The sequence below is a fragment of the Hemitrygon akajei genome, chromosome 32 (assembly GCF_048418815.1).
Source record: "Hemitrygon akajei chromosome 32, sHemAka1.3, whole genome shotgun sequence".
NCBI classification, from domain to species: domain Eukaryota; kingdom Metazoa; phylum Chordata; class Chondrichthyes; order Myliobatiformes; family Dasyatidae; genus Hemitrygon; species Hemitrygon akajei.
Genome location: NC_133155.1, coordinates 18,067,523 through 18,089,575, shown reverse-complemented (window position 1 = coordinate 18,089,575; position 22,053 = coordinate 18,067,523). Strand labels below are relative to the sequence as shown.

The window sequence follows — 22,053 nt, the reverse complement described above, 5'->3', positions numbered from 1 at the left end:
TTAAGAATTAAAAATTTAATTGCTCTATTCATATTTATCAGATTTTATTAGTTGATAAATCCTGGCCACAAAAAGAAGTATAAATTAGTCGCACTTCTTTGAGTGACTTTGAGATATTTGGTCTCAATAGAGTATAGAAAATAGAAAGGAAACCAAAGAGGAAAGAAAATAAAAGAAAAAAAGTTAAAAAAAAAGGAAAAAGAAAAGAAAAACCCTCCCAACTGGCGCTCCAAGTCCACAGCACCTTAACCCCTCTTACTGTGGGGTCCAATAAACATCGCACTAAAGATGGACATGCTTTAACATATAACATAATTAATCTTTTCTTTAAAAAAAAAGAAAAAAAATTATCCACTCCCCCAATAACTCCTTAAACATCTGTAAAAATAAATTATATTCCACACCTGTTATTAATGAATATCTAACATAACCTATAATATTGAAAGTAAATATCATTAATATAGCAATATATCCAAATAAAGAGAATTCAAAGAAACTTACTAAATATAACCCTAAATATTATAACTTAATACATATCCAGCATACCAAAAATTAAACATATCAAAAGATGATATCTATATAATCAAAACTATTCATACTACTTATAACAAAATTAGATGAACTATATAGTCCCTAAGTAGTAGAATTCAGAAAGCCCATCCATAATCAATATTTTAACTCATAATAGTCTTCATCCATAATCATATAGATTTGAAGTTCAAGATTATAATGTTCTTAAAATTAATCTACATTAATAAAGAAAATCAAATAATTTTCTTCCTATATTTTGTCCAAGATGCATCTTTCTAGGCTTCTTGTTCCAGAAGAATATTTTGAATCACGATGTCTCAGATACTTTTTGAATAAAGTTTATCGCCTCCTGGAGGTTAGTAAAAAATTTATTCCCTCCATCCGACAGAGTAATTCTCAGCTTTGCTGGATATAATAAAGAATATTGAAGACCTTTATTCTTTAATAACCTCCTTGTTAAGTCAAAGTCTTTCCTTTTTCTTAACAAGGCCACACTAATATCTGGAAAAAAGGATATCTTTCCCCCTTCAAACTCTAATAGGCCATTTCTCTCTCTGGCCTCTATTGCTGCAGCTCGTAATAATTCTTGTTTATCTTGATGCTTCAAAAAGCGTATAAGTATAGAGCACAGCCTTTGCTCTGGAGGTGGTCGGGGGATTAAAGTCCTATGGTCCTATGGTCCTATGATTAAAGTCTTTTTATAATTAATTCTTTATCAAAATGGGAATGGGACGTGGAATTAAAATGTGTGGCCACTGGGAGATCCTGCTTTCTCTGGCGTACCGAGCATAGGTGTTCAGCGAAACGGTCTCCCAGTCTGCGTCGGGTCTCACCATTATATAAAAGGCCGCAGCGGGAGCACCGGACGCAGTATACCACACCAGCCGACTCACAGGTGAAGTGTCGCCTCACCTGGAAGAACTGTCTGGGGCCCTGAATGGTGGTGAGGGAGGAAGTGTAAGGGCAGGTGTAGCACTTGTTCCGTTTACAAGGATAAGTGCCAGGAGGGAGATCGGTGGGAAGGGATGGGGGGGACGAGTGGACAAGGGAGTCACGTAGGGAGCAATCCCTGCGGAAAGCAGAAGGGGGGAGAGGGAAGGACGTGCTTGGTAGTGGGATCCCGTTGGAGGTGGCGGAAGTTACGGAGAATTATACGTTGGACCTGGAGGCTGGTGGGGTGGTAGGTGAGGACCTATCCCGAGTGGGGTGGCGGGCGGATGTGGTGAGGGCAGATGTACGGGAAATGGGAAAGATGCGTTTGAGAGCAGAGTTGATGGTGGAAGAAGGGAAGCCACTTTGTTTAAAAAAGGAAGACATCTCCTTTGTCCTGGAATGAAAAGCCTCATCCTGAGATCAGATGCGGCGGAGACAGAGGAATTGTGAGAAGGGGATAGCATTTTTGCAAGAGACAGGGTGGGAAGAGGAATAGTCCAGGTAACTGTGAGAGTCTGTAGGCTTATAGTAGATATCAGTAGATAAGCCATCTCCAGAGATGGAGACAGAAAGATCAAGAAAGGGGAGGGAGGTGTCGGAAATGGATCAGGTAAATTTGAGGGCAGGGTGAAAGTTGGAGGCAAAGTTAATGAAGTCAACGAGCTCAGCATGCGTGCAGGAGGCAGTGCCAATGCAGTTGTTGATATAGCGAAGGAAAAGAGGGGGATGGATACCCGTATAGACTTGGAACATGGATTGTTCCACAAAGCCAAAAAAGAGGGAGGCATAACTGGGTACCATACGGGTGCCCATGGCTACACCCTTGGTTTGGAGGAAGTGGGAGGAGCCAAAGGAGAAATTATTGAGAGTAAGAACTTATTCCGCTAGATGGAGGAGAGTGGTGGTAGAGGGGAATTGGTTAGGTCTGGAATCCAAAAAGAAGCGAAGAGCTTTGAGACCATCCGGGTGGGGGATGGAGGTATATAGGGACTGGACGTCCATGGTGAAAACAAGGCGGTGGGGGCCAGGGAACTTAAAATCATGGAAAAAATTCAAAGCGTGAGAAGTGTCACGAGCATAGGTGGGAAGAGATTGAACAAGGGGGGGATAAGACAGTGTCAAGGTATGCAGAAATTCCAAAGTCTGCTTCATTTCCTTAGATTCTTGAATGATAAGATCTAAATGACTCTGGAACTTGTCCATCCTACCGGTTAAAGTCCGGACTGCATCGGCCAACTCATGAATCGTGGCCGGGCGGTCGCTGCCCGAGCAATCACCGCGTCGCGCTGCCACCATCCTCAGGCCTTCCGCAGGCTCAGAGGAACTGTCCGATGAGCAGGTCCCACCAGCACTGCTCCCGCCTCCCTCATCTCCAGACGCTGACCGGGAGTGCAAGGCCGGCAGCACTAGCGCCAGTAGGATCTCGACGATTTTTCCTTTTAGCCATTGCTTTTGTTAGGGTTATATGAGAGCGTTATAAACAGGTTGTAAAGAACTTTTTGTAGGAGTTATTTAGGGAAGCGCCCGATCAATGGCACGACATCACGTGACCCCTTGGACAAGCTGAAACTTGGTGCAGCCTGTGACTCTGGGGAAAGACTACTCAACAGCGTTCTGCCTCCATTGGCCATTGAGGGGTTGGACCCTGTGTTACGTTCTCTCAAGTACTTTACTGATGCACTGTTTAAAGAGAATAGGCAGTGTAATAAGAAACCAGGTTCAGGCCCAGTGTTTGCAACATGAGGCAGGTAGAACCTCGCTTGTTCATGCAGCGTGTGGGAATGCTTCGATTTTTCACACAATGAGCATAAAGGCATGTCTTCATTGTATTAACTTTTACTGAATAATGTATATTTTTGAAAAATAAATCATGTTTTTAAAATGTTGTTGCCCTGATGTTGTAAAGATTGACTGATGGTGCAGCAGAATGTCCAATCCAGTTGGATTTTGCCACACCATCTGTCCCCCATAGGAAAGTCTCTACAGGTAAACACATTTGATCACATGTCAATAAAATGATTTGTTTCCAAGAGACTATTGAAATCATTTAGCAGAATATGAAGTGTACAAGGACTCACATACAAGCACTGAAAACTTGCTTTGCTGGTGGTGAGGACACTCCATAGCAGATCCTTCATGCTCAGCTGGAGTGTCAGTTCCACTGCAAGCTGCCCTAGTGGTGACTGGTGTGGACGAGGTAGTTGTCCACCTTCTTAAGGCCTGTGTTTATTCAGGAAGGGATACAGTGGTCTTTGTTACAATTAAGTCTAGTGTCCTGTCTCCACTGATGTCTGATAGGCTGGATCATGGTTAACAGTCTCTCAAACGCTTCAACAATGCTTGATGATGAAAAATTTTGTGATTTGGTCCATAGTTGGTGAAAATATAGAATTGCTTGATAAAGTGAACTCTGCCACGGGATGATCCCAGGCCTGGTTGTGAAAGGAGGAGAATTGGGCGTGGGGCTAGCAACCCCATTCTGTGAAAACCCAGATTTATAAAAACAGCAACATGAACTCCAAAAACCCCATCCTTGGGAGGGGAAGGATCTTTGAAGATGGGCCACACCTGGACAGATTTTGAAAGTTTGGTGCAGGTCAGAGGACTCTGGTGAACTGCTGTTGGTGGCCTACGCCCGTAAGGTTGAAGGACTTGAGTTAGGAAATAAGTTGGTAAAGTGAATGTAGATAGTAACATGTCCCAATGGCACTAGTGGATATTTTATGCATAAGATATATTTTTGGAATAAAATGTATACCAGCATGCTGCTGAGATTGACTAAAGAGAGCAAATGACTGGGAAAAAACCAGCACAGGGAACATGCAGATGACTGGATATTTAAGGCAAAGGTGTGCCTTAAATTCCAAAGACTAGGCATTTATGATCTAATCTCTGATAAATAAAATTAAATGTCTTTTAAAAAATATTTCTGATTATTCTCAAATCTTTAGTTCAAGCAATAGTTATAGAGCTTTATACAAAAGCTACAGAACTAATTTTTTTCATATGTTTCTAAGGTGTTCAAAAAGATATGACCAATAATATCTAAAACTTGACTTAAAATAATACCAATACCAAGATACTTATCCAGGAGAAGAGCACTGAATGCTTTACAGTTGGCTCATTGTGATAGATTGCAGGGAAAATATTATCCTATTGCTGGGGCTAATCTCCTGTACGATAAAAAGTAGAAGCAATGAGAGTTGGTAAAGGCCACATTGTTCCCCAAATCATGTGTCATCATTGAGTGAAATCAGTGGAATCTGGTCTTAACCTTGACTCCACTTTCCCACCTTTTTCCAATAACCCTAAAGTCCACGATGTTCTAAAGAAAGGTACTTACTATATCACAGTACATAGGACAATAATAAACAATTACTGATAATGCAAGTTTAATGAATTTTCAATTAAAGTTTTTTCTGCAGATTCAGAATTTAGGAGGGATTGTCATTTGTTTTAAATTTTTTCAAGGCTACTTTTCTCCTTTGCGCCCTAAGGTTGCACCAACCACAGCACCTGCAGTCCCTAAGGCTGCATTAGCAGCAGTAGACAGCCCTGCTGCTCCTATAAAGGAAAAAAAAACAATTATTAATAAATTGTAAACTATCTGAGATACTCTGAAATTATTAACAATCAACACCTTATTCCGAGCTGCTTAGGTACAATTCATGGAACATGGTAGCGATATCAAAAATAAGGCGTAGGTTTAGGATGAGAGAGTGGAGTTTTTAAAGTGGACTTGCAGGTAAAGTTTGAGAGCGTTTGATATCTGCAACCTACTACTAGAAGGTTCTCCGGGCCTGTGCAAGCGAGCTAGCTGGAGTGTTTGCTGACATCTTCAACTGCTCCCTGCTTCAGTCTAAGATCCCCTCATGTTTTAAGAAGGCAATGATAATCCCAGTGCTGAAGAAAAGCAAGGTGGCAGGCCTGAATGACTATCGACCTGTGGCTCTGACATCAATTGCTATGAAGTGCTTCGAGTGATTGGTTATGGCACACATCAACCATAACCTACTGGCCAACCTCAACGCTTTGCAACAGGTCAATGGCAGATGCCATCTCTCTGGCACTACATTCCTCCTTCAAACACCTGGAGAATAAAGGCACACATGTAAGGCTCCTTTTCGTTGACTACAGCTCTGCCTTTAATACCATCATTCCAAATAAACTGATTCCTAAGCTCTGGAACCTGGGTCTTAGCACTCAGATCTGCAGCTGGATCTTCAACTTCCTCACAGACAGGACCCAGGCTGTAAAAATAGGGGACAAGCTCTCCTCTACAATCACTCTGAGCACCAGTGCCCCACAAGGCTGTGTACTCAGCCCCCTGCTGTACTCACTGTACACCCATGATTGTGTAGCCAAGTTTCCATCAAACTCAATATATAAGTTTACTGATGACACCACAATTGTAGGCCGTATCTTGGGTAATGATGAGTCGGAGTACAGAGAGGAAATTAAGAACCTGGTGGCATGGTGCAAAGACAATAACGTATCCCTCAATGTCAGCAAGACGAAGGAATTGGTTGTTGACTTCAGAAGGAGCAGCAGACCCCACAACCCCATCTACATCGGTGGTGCGCCAGTGGAACAGGTCAAAATCTTTAAGTTCCTTGGGTGAATATCACAAATGACCTGACTTGGTCTAACCAAGCAGAGTCCACTGCCAAGAAGGCCCACCAGCACCTTTACTTCCTGAGACAGCTGAAGAAATGTGGCCTGTCCCCTAAAACCCTCACTAATTTTTATAGGTGCACCGTAGAAAGCATTCTTCTAGTGTGAATCACAACCTGGTATGGAAGTTGTCCTGTCCAAGACCGGAAGAAGCTGCAGAAGATCATGAACATAGCCCAGCACATCACACAAACCAATCTTCCATCCTTGGACTCACTTTATACCGCACACTGTCGGAGCAGTGCTGCCAGGATAATCAAGGACACGACCCACCCAGCCAACGCGCTTTTTGTCCCTCTTCCCTCCGGGAGAAGGTTCAGGAGCTTGAAGATTCGTACGGCCAGATTTGGGAACAGCTTCTTTCCAACTGTGATAAGACTGCTGAACAGATCCTGACCCGGATCTGGGCCGTACCTTCCAAATATCCGGACCTGACTTCCATTACCTTACTTTCCCTTTCCTATTTTCTAATTATGATTTATAATTTATATTTTTATTATATTTACTTCAATTTGTACTTCAGGGAGCACGAAGCGCAGAATCAAATATCACTGCGATGATTGTACGCTCTAGTATCAATTGTTTGGTGACAATAAAGTAAAGAGGTGTTGAAGTCGGAATCATTCACTATATTAATAGATATTCAGATGGACAGGTAAAGAAAATTTCATCCAGATGATAAAAGGTTATGAATTACAACTCAATGAACCAGTGATGGAAAACAAGGATGTAATGGATGTCTCACTGCTCATTTCCCCTCAGGATAATGCTCAATAATGTGGCAAGTGGGATTAGCGGAGATGAAGAACAAACATTCTTCTCCCAATTCAAAATCAAAACCCAACCTTAACCGCTCCCATAGAGACCTTGAGACTTAGAGTTATAGTCATGTTCCTAAAGTGCTCCCCCATTAATGTAACGGGGTTTTTTTTCTTTTTCTTTGTTACTGTGTATGTAATCAAAATGGCGTCTTTGTTTTGTTAAAAGTAGGAATGCTGGCGCCTGTGTTAATAGTAGGAATGCTAGCGTCTTTGTTATGATAAGTGCTGGAAGCTTGTTTGGGACTATAAACTGATTGTTGGTGGGGGTTTTGGGGAGTCGGCGCGATGGAGTGAGAGAGAGAGGACGGGGTGCTGGAAGCTGGGCGACGGTACGGACCCCGAGCGGGGGTCCCCGGCCCAAGGTTTTCGGTGATGAGAGGAGACGGAGACAGAGGAGTGTGGAGCGACTGGTCGACCACCGTGGGGGTCCCAGGAGGCGGGTCGAGAAATTCAGAGCGGATCGAATACCAGAAGACTTCAGTAATTGAGCTCCAACGGTTGTGCACGAAGTGGTTTGGACTTTGATAAGTTTGGCGCCTTTTCTTTTTTTTTCTCTTATTCATATATACTGTATCGTTAGTAATCGCTTAGTTATAGTAATCTTTATAAATTGTACTCATTTAATCGCATAAGGTGTACTGTCTGTTTTTTGAGCGAGGCGGGGACATCACACAGCATCCACACCAGCTGATTACCCAGTTTGGCGGGGCCGAAGGCTGCTCCCCCTAGACTAGAACGAGTTTGAGCGATGCCTGAGGCGACCCAGGGGTTACATTAACATGTCCATCATCTGCCTCGTTTCATTTCCCATGAAAAGGACAAAGACTGATCTGTCTTTAGCAGGACTCTGTACATACACTAAGTGGCCACTTTATTAGATACCTCCTGTACCTAATAAAGTGGCGACAGAGTGTACGTTCACGGTCTTCTGCTGCTGCAGCCCATCTGCACGAAGGTTTGACGTGTTGTGCATTCAGAGATGCTCTCTGCACACCACTGTTATAATGTGTGGTTGTTTGAGTTACTGTCACTTCCTGCCATTCTCCTCTGAATTTTTACACAAATAAGGTGTTTTCACCCACAGAACAGCTGCTTACTGGATCTATTTGTTCTTTCCCGCACCGTTCTATGTAAACACAGCTGCATGAAAATCCCAGGAGATCAGCAGTTTCTGAAATACTCAAACCACCCTGTCTGGCACCAATGATCATTCCACAGTCAAAGTTAATTAGATCACATTTCTTCCCCATTCTGATGTTTGGTCTGAACAGCAACTGATTCTCTTGAACACGTCTACATGCTTCAATGCATTGAATTGCGGCCACAGGATTGGCTGATTACATATTTGCATTTATGAACAGGTGTATGGGTGTACCTAACAAAGTGGTCACAGAGTGTATATCATATGCAAAAGAGAAACATTGTTGATTCTTTAAAAGAAAATGTTTTCATGCAGGCTTCTACCTTCTGGCTGGACTGAGTTGTGTTATTTCTTCCACATGACGTTTTATGCTGACCAGTGTCACTCTCACCAACATATTTCATTATCATTCAAATCCACCCCCTTGTGTTGTCCTAAACCACTCATACTCTGTCCCATCCACAGTCCCAAATTGAGATTAAGCTCTGTTCCTTGCAGGGCTCTCATTTAGCCAGTGGCTCAAATTTCTGGCTTTAACCTGGATCACTGGAAGAACAAGAGGGCGTCTGCCAACATTGCTTGAGGAATTCCAGTTTGTAGCAACCAATGCCATGACCACTGAAGGAGTAGCAGTGGTTCTGTAGTTACAAACGATTCATCCCATCTTCTCAAGCTGCAACCAATAAAAGATCATCTACGTTCAATTATGTCTGTCGCTGTTCTGTATGAGTCACCTGATCCAACCCAATGCAGAGCACAGGAGAGCAAGAGGAGACTTATAGACGGATACAAAATTATGAGGGTATAGATAGAGTGAATGCTTGCATGACTTTTCCCTGCTGGTTCTGTGAGAGTAGAACGAGACATGATAGGGTGAAAGGTGAAATAATTAAAAGGGTAATCTGAGGAGGAACTTCTTCACTCCGAGGATGATGTAAGTGTGGAAAAAGCTGTCAGTAAAGTGGTAGATGCTCGTTCAATTCTAACATTTAACAGAAGTTTGGATAGTTACACAGAGGAGAAGAGTGTTTATGTCTATAGTCTAGGCACAGTTTGATTGGATTAGTAGAAAACCAGTTTAGCATGGACTAGATGGGTTGAAGAGCCTGTTTCTGTGCCTTAGAGGCAAAATGTCAGTATGAAGAATTTAAGTAAGTTTGAGAAGTTCTCACTGGTTTATCAGTCAACATTACCAATGGATTGAAGGACAGCCACGGTGCTTCCAGCTGCAACACCTCCTCCATTAGCCACAGCTGCCGCGCTCATCATTTTTGCTGCAGTAGTACCAGCCACAATTCCAGCACTTGTGAAGCCCATTGCCCCCAGAATCAGAGGGGGGGCAACAACTGCAGCCACTAAAAGAAGAAACAACTCCATTTGAACAGAGTGCATCCAAACAGGAACTTTACACTGAACAGGAACATACAGGCACCTGTACAACATTGTTTCTATGAAAGGTACAGACAGGCAATTTAACACTGGGCCAGACAGCAGTTCATTATGCACCTGGGTGTTAACTGAATGTTGTTAGATCCACAACGTGGTTGGCATAAAGCTGAGGGGCACACTACAAAGTGCATCCAATACCTCAGCTCACTATCTGAAGGACACCCTCCATGGACTGTACTCCCTTCAATCGGGCATAATCAGGTAAGTACTGAGAGACTGTAGTGTGGAGATACTGAGGAGAAATTGACACACTCCCCGAGCAACAGTTGGGGAAACAAAATCAGTGAAACAGAGTCATACACAACCTCTTTGTCCCAATGAGTCCATGTTGACCATCAGGCATCCACTTAACACTAATCCTTTTTTATTTTTGTCACATAACCCTCGGCTCCGCCTGGATTTTACCACTCAGCCACACACTAGGGGCAACTTACAGTGGCCAAAGAATCTACTAACCTTATGGCTTCGGTGATTTTGGAAGCTACAGTAGCATCCAGAGAAAATCCACGCCATCAGAGGGACAACATGCAAACTCCAGGCAGAAGTTCAGGACTTGAGCCTCACATGGCTGCAGCTATGAGGCAGCGTCTCCAGTCGTTGCCACACTATGGTGTCCATGCCTTTAAAACTGCTCTTGCAAACCATTTTGAGGCTGGCATAGCAGTGTAGTGGTTAGCATAACTGCTTTACGTCACCACCTGTAGCGACAGAGAGCTAGAAGTGTATAAGGCAAGCAGGAAGGAGCTCAAGAAAGAAATTAGGAGAGGCAGAAGGGTCCATGAGAAGGTCTTGGTGGACAGGATTAAGGAAAACCTTAAGGCATTCTACAAGTATGTTAAGAGCAAGAGGATAAGACGAGGGAGAATAGGACCAATCAAGTGTGGCAGTGCAAAAGTGTGTATGGAACCAGGGGAGATAGCAGAGGAACTTAATGAGTACTTTGCTTCAGTATTCACTATGGAAAAGGATCTTGGCGATTGTAGGGGTAACTTAGAGTTGACTGAAAAGCTTGAGCATGTAGATATTAAGAAAGATGATGTGCAGGAGCTTTTGGAAAGCATCAAGTTGGTAAGTCAACAGGACTGGGCGAGATGTACCAAAGGCTATTGTGGGAGGCGAGAGAGGAGATTATTGAGCCTCTGGTGATGATTTTTGCATCATCAATGGGGACGAGAGAGATTCCGGAGGATAGGAGGTTTGCGGATATTGTTCCTTTATTCAAGAAAGGGAGTAGTGATAGTCCAGGAAATTATAGACCAGTGAGTCTTACTTCAGTGGTTGTTAAGTTGATGGAGAAGATCCTGAGAAGCAGGATTTATGAACATTTGGAGAGGCATAATATGATTAGGAATAATCAGCATGGCTTTGTGAAAGGCAGGTCATACCTTACGAGTCTGATTGAATTTTTTGAAGATGTGACTAAGCACATTGATGATGGAAGAGCAGTAGATGTAGTGTATATGGATTTCAGCAAGGCATTTGACAAGATATCCCATGCAAGGCTTATTGAGAAAGTAAGGAGGCATGGGTTCCAAGGGGAAATTGCTTTGTGGATCCAGAACTGGCTTGCCCACAGAGGGCAAAGAGTAGTTGTAGATGAGTCATATTCTACATGGAGGTTGGTCAGCAGTGGTGTGCCTCAGGGAACTATACTGGGACCCCTGCTCTTTGTGATTTCTACAAATGACCTGGATGAGGAAGTGGAGGAATGAGTTAGTAAATTTGCTGATGACACAAAGGTTGGAGGTGTTGTGGATAGTGTGGAGGGCAATTTGTCAGGGAAGGACATGTTCGGCACAGCTTTGTGGGCCGAAGGGCCTGTATTGTGCTGTAGGTTTTCTATGTTTCTATGGGGGCTCGATTCCTGCTGCTGCCTGGAAGGCATTTGTACATTCTCCCCACTGGGTTGTGGGCATAGCACCTTGGCGCTGGAAGCATGACAAATCTTGCGGGCTGCCCACACGGTTCTCACTGATTTGATTTGACACAAATGACTAATTTCTCTGTATACTTCAATGTATATGTGACAAATAAAGCTAATCTTTTATCTTGATTATTATGCTGATCCTTAACAGAATTTTTCATGCAGGCTACTAATACTTGGCTGGGTTGAATTGTGTTATTTCTTCCACATACTTTTTTTTTATGGTCAGCAACGTAAAATCCCTCAATTCCCCACCTTTCATTATCACCCAACTCTATCTCCTTGTAGTGTCCTAAACCCTTCATTCTGTTGCAGACACAGTCCCAAACTGAGACTCAGAATCTGTAACTTCCTGGGCTTTCACTCAGCCGTTGGCCTCTTGTCACTCGGAGATCCAGCTACCCCAGAAATTCAGCCTGATCTTGGTTTTGTAATGTTCCCTGAAATATTTAATTTAAGCACATTCCTTTGTTTTTCTATGTCCAATTCATTTGTGTGTCAAATGGTGGTTGTGATGCGTCTAGTGTGGCAGTATAGTGGGTAGTGTTTGTTGCTTCCGCTTTCAGCTTCTAACGCTGGCTAGCGGTCTTGCAAAAAGGTGAGCTGAATGCATAAGTTTATCTCTGCCAGTACATAGACTCTCCAGCAGCAAGCCTCCATATTGGTAACACATAGAGAATGAACTCCTCTCGGAGTCAGGCTGAACTACAGAGGACGGAGAGGAGGTCTGGCCTTGCACATATAGCACACAGGCCCTGGTCCTCGCAAACCAGATCCCCATCTATGGGTAAATAGTCTCACTGCCTTGTGGGCAGCCTTGGGAGAGACAAAGGCCTCGGGAGTAAACCCCAACAGAAAATCTGGAGAGGAGCCCCTAAGGCTGTTGGACGTCACAGAACATCCATTTGGCAGTTCCTGCAGCCGAGCTGGTGCCAAACCTATTGCTTTGCTTTCTTTTGGACTGCACCACTGAGGCCAATTAGGGGATCTTGAAGGTAAGGGGATCCCAGGATCTCCATACCTACTGCCCAGACTTGTGCACCCCATAGTGCACACTCCATTGTCCTTCGTAACAGACGGGTGTCATCACCATCAATTTATTTGTAGATTTAATTCTTACTTTTGTTAAGTTATCCTGTGTTATACATGAGTTCTGTGTACTACTGTGCTTCACACCCTGGTCCAGAGAAATGTCTCCTTTAATGGTATACATGTGTATACTTAAATGACAATAAACTCCACTTGACTGCTGCAAGAAGAGGCATCTGTCAATTTTGGTTGAAGATGAATAAACTCTTCTTGGGCTTCCAACTGGGTACAGGTATCAATTTTAATCAACGTTTCGATGATGAATTCTGCCACCTTCATCAGGGATGATGCCTGGTTATGTCTATTCCAGTGCTATTTATACCCTCATTGTCCGTCCATTCCTCCTGATTGGTTAGTCCTCGGCCAATCAGGTTTTCACTGTCCCACCTTGTTTACGATCAAATTCCAGTTTTACTGGAAGGCAAGACCTTCATTTTTGTTAAAATTCTTTTCTTCCTAGTTTTATTTCAATGGCTTCCTTCACCAGGCGGTCCCACAAGCCATTGGCACGGCACAGTAGTTTTATGCAGTCGAAGGCAATTCATGGCCATTGTGAATGCAATGTTCTGCTACTGCTGATCTCTCTGGGTAACCCAAACGGATACACCTCCTGTGCTCCTTGATGTGTGTTTCTACCGTGCATCCCGTCAGGCTGAAGCACACTGCTCCGCATTTACAAAGAATCCTTTAAACACCAGCCATCCTGAGTATCAGGGTATCTTTGACTCGCACAAGCTGTGATTTGAGCTTCCTTATGGGTTTGTTTATGGTATTTATCTCTTATTCCATGGGATCCTGGCGATCCTTCCAGAAACTGTGGAAATGTAGGGAAGACAGGCGGTAATGATGGGTTCCTCCTTGTTATTAGGTTTCCTGGTTTTTTCTGTCTTCCATTTTAAAGGCCCGATTGATTTCCTTCACCTTGTAGCCATACTGTAGGAACATTGTGTGTAATCGTTTTATTTCCTTGCATGGATTCTCTTGGTCCAAAATAGTTTTGCACGGTTAATCAAAGTAGGAATAAACGTTCTACATTGGGAGGCGTAATGGTGGCTGTTATTGTTGATGTACAAGTCTGTGAGAGTGGGTTTGCGATAGATGCCATATTCGAGGCTTAAATCACAGCTTATGTGGGTCAAAAATGACAGCTGGCATTTACAGGATTCCCTATGAATGCAGAGCAGTGTATATCAGCCAGATTTTGGTTGAATTCAGCCAGTGGAAACCACCTCAAGGAGCACAGGAGGTGTATCCCTTTTGGGTTACCCAGAGAGATCAGCAGTGGCAGAACACTGCATTCATAATGGCCATAGGAATGACATTGACAGCACAAAGCTACTGTGCTGCGCCAACAGCTTTTGGGACCGGCTGGTGAAGGAAGCCATTGAAATAAAACTAGACGAAGAGAATTTTAACCAAGAACAAGGTCTCGCTCTAAGTAAGAACTGGAATCTGATTATAAACAAGATGGGACAGTGGAAATCTGATTGGGTGATGACTAACCGATCAGGAGGGACAGATGATGGAGGTATAAATATCACCAGATGTTGGTTAAAGTCGATACCTGTACCTGGCCGGAAGCCCAAGAGAGTTTATTTGTCGTATACTAGACAAATAAAAGCACTAGATCCTATTTTCATTGGTTGAGGAGTTTCAACTCCTAGCAACCAGTGAAGGAACAGCAGTGATTCAGTAATCATGAAGGATCTGCCCATTTTCTCAAGCTCCAACTAGAAATAGGAGTGTCTCCATGCTGTTATATCTAACTGTTAAAGGCTAACAATGACCTCTCCCACAGTATTTACTCACTGATTCTACTCACCGGCTATAGTCCCTCCCAACAATACTTGTTGAATCTTCATTCTGTAAATAGAAATATAACATGTTTTACAAGTATTCTGTTTTGAAATTGTACTTACATGTAGTTTCTACAGCTAAAAATATACATACACTGAAGTGATGTGGCATCTTCATGTTATGAATCACAATATGCCCCAATGACAAACAGCGATGTGCTCACAAAAATAATTTTTATAACACCATTTTATAAGGAGTATGTAGTTTCATCATGACACCAAAACTCAGGCCCTACAATGACACACATACCACCCAACACTGCATTCTCCACAACTTCCACTACAGGGTCCTACCACCGAACACGTTTTACATTCTCCACCATCCTCTCCGTCATTTCCTTTGTCCATTTGTCCCTCCCCACTAACTCTTTCCTGGCGCTTATCCCTGCAAGCAGAATAAGTATAATCTACCCATACACCTCCGCCCTCACCTCTGCCCCAGGCAGGCCATCTAGGTGAGGCAACTCTTCACCTGTGAATACTCTGGATCACAGGACCTGATTGTCGAGCACCTTTGCTCCATTCACAACAAGCTGCATTTTCCAGTGGCCAACCATTTTAATTCCAATCCCCACTTCCATTCCAAAATGTCACTCCATGGCCTCCTCTACTGCCACAATGAGGCCACCCTCAGGTTGGAGGAGCAACACTTCATATTCCATCTGGATAGCCTCTAACCTGATGGCATGAACATTGAATCTCTAACTTCTTGTAATTTCACCCTCCCCCTTCTTCCATTCCCACTCTTCCTCGGGCACTTTTCCTCACCTGCCTATCATATTCCCACTGGTGCCCTTCCTCCCTCCCTTTCTCCCATGGTTCATTCTCCTCTCCTATCAGATTCCTTCTTTTGAGCCCTTTACCTTTTCCACCTATCACCTCCCAGATTCTCACTTCATAACACTCCTGCCATCCAACTTGTAGTCTTTCCAGTCCCCCCCAGCTTCTTATTCAGGCTTCATCCCCCTTCCTTTCCGGTCCTGATGACATGTCTCGGCCTGAAATGTTGACTATTTATTCCTTTCCATAGATGCTGCTGGCTCTGCTTGGTTCCTCCAGCATTTTATGTTATCCTGTATTGACATTCTCTTTGAGAGAAAGCAATGAGATAATTCAAAGTTGAGAGAACTCACGTTCAGTTTCAAATTTGAAAGGCGACGTGTCCAGCAGTGGATCAGTAGTGAATCTCTAATACTGCACCGGGTTCTCGGACAGGAGCTGGAGTGGGTTATAAATCTGTAACTCACTGTCTCGGCCTTGACCAACACCTCCCAGTCATAACCTCAGAACCCCAAAACTCTCCCTCATTGGGTACGTATGAAAATTACACTTTGCAACATGCATTTACACTTTAACTGTTGCATGTTCATTGTAACATAGTACAGTAATAGCTGACCTGCTGAGTTCCTCCTGGCCATGCTCTTTTCTCGCTGCTGCCATCAGGTAGAAGGTACAAAAGCCTCAGGACTTGTGCCAGCAGATTCAAGAATAGTTACTACTGCTCAGCCATCAGGCTCTTTAATAGAAGGGGATAACTACACTACCTTGTTCCATCATTGAAATGTTCCCACAACCAATGATCTCACTTTCAAAGACTCTTTATCTCATGTTCTTGTTATATATTGCAATTTTTTTATATTTGCATTTGTGCAATTTGTTGTCTTCTGCACTCTGCTTAATCATTCATTGATCCTGTTATAGTTTTGCTGAGTTCTGCACACAGGAAAATTAATCTCAGGGTTGTAGATGACGACATGTATGTACTTGGAACTTTAAAGTGATCCTACCAATAAACATATCTTTACCTGCCCTCCCCACCACTCTCTTCTCTTTTCAAATCTTTTTATTATTATTATTATTCAAAATTAACACAGGTACATCGAAGTAACAACACTTACAATGCCTCAAAAAAATTATCTTAAAGACTGAAAATTTTTGTGGATAAAAAAAAAAACCCTACTAAGCAAGAAAACTGAGAATAATAAAGAACCCATTGGGGGTACAACCCCGGAGCCATGCGTCATACAGAAAGTTTCTGAAAATAAACAACACACCACCAACAAGAAAGAAAGATATATCAAGAAAAACATTTAACCTTAGATCGTGGAGGAAATCTATCAGTTCACTGAAATGATAATAACAAGCAAATGAGCCCCATCTCTTCTCAAAAATCAAATAAAGGTTCAAAGGTTCAACTTCTAATTTTCTCCAAGCTAAGACTCAGCATCACTTGAGAGAACCATTGTGACAAAGTAGGAGCTGATATATCCTTCCATTTCAACAAGATGGCCCTCCCAGCTATCAATGTAACAAACACAATAACATGTTGGTCAGACACAGAAATACCATGAATATTTTGAGGAATTATTCCAAAAAGCACAGTCAATTTATTAGGTTGTACGTTGATTCTGGGTGCTTCAGAAATTGTCGAAAAGATTGACTTCCAAAACTGTTTTAATATAGAACACGACCAGAACATATGTGTCAGTGTAGCTATCTCATTTTTACATCTATCACAATACTTGTAAACATTGGGAAATAGTTTAGAAAGTCTCTCCTTCGTCAAATGGTAATGATGTACAATTTTAAATTGAATCAATGAATGACTAGCACAGATCAAAGAAGAGTTAACCAGCTTTGGAATCCGTGTCCAATCCTCCCATATAAAAGTCAAATTGAGTTCCTTCTCCCAATCCTGTTTAATCTTAAGTAAAGGACGCTTATCCCATTGTAATAATAAATTATAAATTTTTCCAATAGAACCTTTTATCAAAGGGTTCATATTCATAATAGTATCGAACAAGTCAGCCTCCAATATGTAAGGAAATTTACTTAAATATTTTTGTAAAAAATGTCCGATTTGAAGATATTGTAAAAAGCGTGAATATGAGAGAGAATAATTATCGACTAATTGTTCAAAAGACATCAATCTGCCTTCTTTAAATAAATCCAAAAAAAGAATTACTACCTTTATTTTTTCAAAGTAAAAAAATTGGATTACTCCGGGAAGGTTTAGAAAAGTAATTACAATAAATTATACTCCAAAGCTTAAATTTTTTAAGATTAAAACAAATTGCAGAACTGGAGCCAAATTTGAAAAGAGTGCTTAATACAGGATATAGGGTTAAATTAACAACTTTAACTAATTGTATAGGTAGAGCAACTCCTAATAACGAAGTTAAATAAAACTGTTTCACAGCTGTCAGTTCCAGGTCTACCCAAATTGGCCAATCATTCTTATTACCCCAATATAACCAAAAGGACATACATCGCAGATTAACAGCCTAATAATACATTCTTAGATTAGGCAAAGCGAGACCTCCATCCTTTTTCAACTTTTGCAAATGACATTTACCAATTCTTGGTCTTTTATTATCCCAAATAAAAGATAGAATAGTAGAAGCAATCCGATCAAAAAACTTCTTAGTCAAAAAAACAGGAATATTCTGAAATAAATATAAAAATGTTGGTAAAATCATCATTTTAACTACATGAATATGACCAACAAGTGAAAATGTAAGTGGACTCCATCTACTAAATGAGTACTTCATAGAGTCCACTAAAGGAGGAAAATTGACATTATAAAGATCCTTATATTTTTTAGTAATTTTGACACCTAAATTCTAAAAGAATCTGTAACTTTAAAAGTAATATTATCATATATAGAGATAGATTCATTTAAAGGAAGTAATTCACTTTTACGAAAATTTATTTTACATCCTGAAAACTCTCCAAATTTGTCAAATAATTTTAGCAAAGCAGGAATAGATTCTTCAGGCTTAGATATATATATCAATAAATCATCAGCTTAAAGAGAGATCTTGTGCATGGTCTCATTCACAAAAGTCCCATGAATATTTTTGGCTTCATGAAGAGCAATAGCCAGGGGTTCTAAAATTAAGTAAAATAACAAAGGACAATGGACAACCTTGTTTTGTCCCGTGATAGCTGAAAAAAGACCTACAGTTATTAGTGACAACAGTAGCAATAAGGGCCTTATATATCATTTTAATCCAATTATAAAAATTAATACCAAAACCAAATTTTTCTAAAACATTAAATAAATATTTCCATTCGACTCGATCAAATGCTTTTTCAGCATCCAAAGATACAATGCATTGTGGAGTTTTAGAAGAGGGCGAATACATAATGTAAAATAGTTTCCGAACATTTGAAAAACAGTAACGACCCTTTATAAAGCCTGTTTGATCTTTAAAAATGATTTTACACAAAACACTCTCCAAATGATTGGCCGTTATTTTTGAGAGAATCTTAGCATCAACATTCAATAATGAAATAGGTCTGTATGAGGCACAATCAGTAGGATCTTTATCCTTTTTGAGAATGAAAGAAATAAAATCCTTATAAAAAGCAGAGGCTAAATCACTTTTTACAAAAGAATCTTTAAACATCTCCAACATATATGGAGAACGCAATTTTCCAAATTTTTTATAAAATTCTACAGGATAACCATCAAGTCCTGGGGCCTTACCAGATTGCATTGAAAAAATAGCTTTATGAATTTCGGATTCAGTAATTTGGGCATCAAGAGTTTTTTGATCCCCAGTAGAAATTTTAGGAAAAGCAATCTTTCGTAAAAAAAAGCATTCATTTCAGAAGAATCTACTGGACATTGAGATTTATAAAGTTCAGTATAAAAATCTTGAAAAATCTTATTAATTTCTTCATATTCCTGAGCCAGGATACCATCCTTTCTACGAATTTTCAAACTTTGCCTTTTGGCTCCAGCCGATTTTAATTGAGATGCAAGTAGTTCATTATTTTTATCTCCAAACATATAAAATTTGCTCTTTAACGTAAGTAGATAACCTTCAATTGGATGAGTTAATAATAGGGTATATTGTGATTGAAGTTCCACCCTTTTTTAAAATAAGTCAATATTAGGGGAAGTCGCATAGATATTATCTAAATCTTTAATTTGTTTTGAAATTTTACCTAATTCTGCTTTAGTCTGTATTTTAAGTTTAGCTGAATAAGAAATAATCTGACCACATAAAAATGCTTTGAATGTATCCCATATAATTAATTTGGACATACCTCCTATATCATTAAAAATAAAAAATTCTTTTATCTGGCTTTCAATAAAACTGATAAAATCAGAGTTTTGCAATAAAGTCTGAGACATGTGCCATGGTGGACGGGCAAAAATGATATCATCAAATTCAAAGGACGAACTCAAAGGCGCATGATCAGATATAGCAATAGCGTCATATTCACAGTTTTTAACATTAGGCAAAAGGCGGGGATCAATTATAATATAATCAATCCTCGAATATTTTTATAGACATGCGAAAACAAAAGATATTCTCTGATATAAGGGTGCAAATGCCTCCATAATTCAATCAACCCAAAATCGGTCAAAAAGGAGTTAATAACTGACACAGAGCAATTTGGAAGTCACTGATTAGTTGAGCTCTTATCAATCATAGGATTTAAACAACAGTTCAAATCCCCACCCATTATCAACGTATGTTCATTTAAATCCGGCAATAAATCACATACTTTTTTTTTAAAAAATGATCATCTAAATTAGGACCATACAAATTGACCAAAACAACCTTTCTATTACAAATCACTCCTTTAACAATTAAAAATCTACCATTAGAATCTGATTCAATATCCTCAAGTAAATATATTAGATTTAATAAAGATAGATACGCATTTAGTTTTACTCTTAGAACTAGCATGGAGCTGGAAGTCATTCCACCATCCAAAAAACCTATTTTGATCTCCCGCCCTGATATGTGTCTCCTGAGCAAAAATTATATCAGGTTGGAATAGATTAATAATTTTAAAAGTCTTTTTTCATTTAATAGGTTGATTCCAACCACGTACATTCCAACTTATTACATTAATCTGTTTAACTGCCGTACTATAATTTTATTCTAATTTTCTTTATATATGCACTGAACACATACCAATACGGGATTATCAAAGATGGCGGTGATGAAGAATACAACCATATAGAAAACACGCATGCTCCGGAACCATCCCACGGGAAAAAACTCCTAACTGTAAACCCACCCACCCTTACAAAAGCCTGAAAAAAAGGCAAGCAAACTAAGATAGAATACAGAGCCATGGACCGCTCTGTCGGTCTCGTCTCTCCCTCCCCCCAGCCAGTACACTAAAAAATAAAATGACCTTACAAGAAAGACAGTAACATCCCAACAAAGGAGAGTGTTTACACTCCATCATATATTAAACAAAAAGAGAACCAAAATAACATAATCTCTTAGAGAGAAAAACCAGCACCATTTTAAGTTTAGCTTTAAATCTCTAAGAAAACTTTAAATTTGGTTATAGGACGCTATAATAAAACAGATTAAAATAGGTTAGTAGTATATTTAACCGAACAAGGAAATTATGGCTGTGACGGCCAAACTGTTGGGTGTATTTGAAAATGATATTGATAGGTTCTTGATTAGTCAGGGTGTCAAAAGTTACAGGGAGCAGGCAGAGAGAAGAATGGAGCTGAGAGGGATAATAATTAGCCATGACACAACAGAGGAGAAGACTCGATGGGCCGAATGGCTGAATTCTGCACTACCAGTATGTCTTATGGATTTTACCTTCTTACTCCTGGAGAATTTCTGTATCCATGGTGATTAATTTATGACATACCCTTTACTTCACATTTTCCCTGGGTAAACTTTGCAGCAGAGAATCCTACCAGCTGTCAGTTTTAGCCCAAGACCAATGACAAAGCGTGGCAGTAAAACTGTATTTTATGAATAAAATGCTGCTTCCGCTCTCAATTTGAAATAAAACTATAACCGAAACTCATTCGCAATTTCCCAATGATAGCTGCTGAACGAGTATTCTGCATTGAATAACTACAACACTTTCTTCAATAAATGTTTCCTTCTGGAATGAACCCAGTGCAAAATCGGACTCCGGCACAAAATAGCGTAACACTCACCCGTCGTCTACTGTGGACCGCAATGTTCTGTTAAAGAATGCTCTGGGGTCGGAGGCTTTTAATTGCTGACTAATCCCTTGAAGCAGCACTTGAAGGACGTTATTGATTTAAGTTTCGTTTTACAACGAAATGGTTGGGAAAGTAGACTGGCCCATTCCCGTTATCTCCAAAAGTGGGTGTGTTTGCTTCTGTTCTGTTTGTTGACTCTTTCATCTTAAACACACATGCTTTTAGGACTTAAGACGTGGTCCAATGCTTTTTATATCAATTTCAGTGACTTTTAAATATCTTCCCTCTGAGCCTGTGCGTTGATTTCTCTCTTTGCTCTGGCTAATGGTGGCACTTGGGATGAACTGCTGAGTCAAACGTTGGGGAACTCGCGGTGGCTGATTGTTTTATGTTCAATCAGTGGTGGTTCCCCTTATCTTTTGGTTGGCCAGTTTGTTTAATTTTATGCATTTTATTAATTTATATTCTTCCCATTTATTCAGCCTAGTAGTTTGAAAGGGTTAGTTTGTAGCCTATGGCTGCAATGGGGGGAGGAGAGGGGGTTGAGATTGAAGGAGGAGGGTGGGAGACTGTGGAATACTCCAGAAGTAAGGGTAGCCAAAACAGAGATGCATCAACCTGATGTAATAGTGGACAACAAATTGAGGAAAATGGGTGACTTGGAGGAATTTGTAGTTCTGTAT

At 40.7% G+C, this 22,053-nt stretch overlaps 1 protein-coding gene across 1 annotated transcript; it reads right to left on the bottom strand.

Moving 5' to 3' along the window:
- Window positions 1–4,839: 4,839 nt before the first annotated feature.
- LOC140719605 (interferon alpha-inducible protein 27-like protein 2A) lies at window positions 4,840–21,454 on the bottom strand. The gene is made up of 4 exons (XM_073034315.1): window positions 21,362–21,454; window positions 14,385–14,425; window positions 9,294–9,455; window positions 4,840–5,028 (listed from the first exon to the last, which is right to left on the bottom strand). Exons 2-4 carry the CDS (start codon window positions 14,422–14,424, stop codon window positions 4,937–4,939), a joined length of 294 nt encoding a protein of 97 aa, XP_072890416.1. The 5' UTR covers window position 14,425; window positions 21,362–21,454; the 3' UTR covers window positions 4,840–4,936.
- Window positions 21,455–22,053: the final 599 nt, after the last annotated feature.

Bases quoted from the DNA above. Each gene is read 5' to 3' on its own strand.
- LOC140719605 (XM_073034315.1), bottom strand. From the start codon at position 14,424: ATGAAGATTCAACAAGTATTGTTGGGAGGGACTATAGCCG. The intron at 9,456-14,384 runs GTGAGTAGAATC...TTCTTCTTTTAG, and splicing joins GTTGGGAGGGACTATAGCCG to TGGCTGCAGTTGTTGCCCCC. The intron at 5,029-9,293 runs GTAATGTTGACT...TTTCCTTTATAG, and splicing joins GGCTGTCCTTCAATCCATTG to GAGCAGCAGGGCTGTCTACT.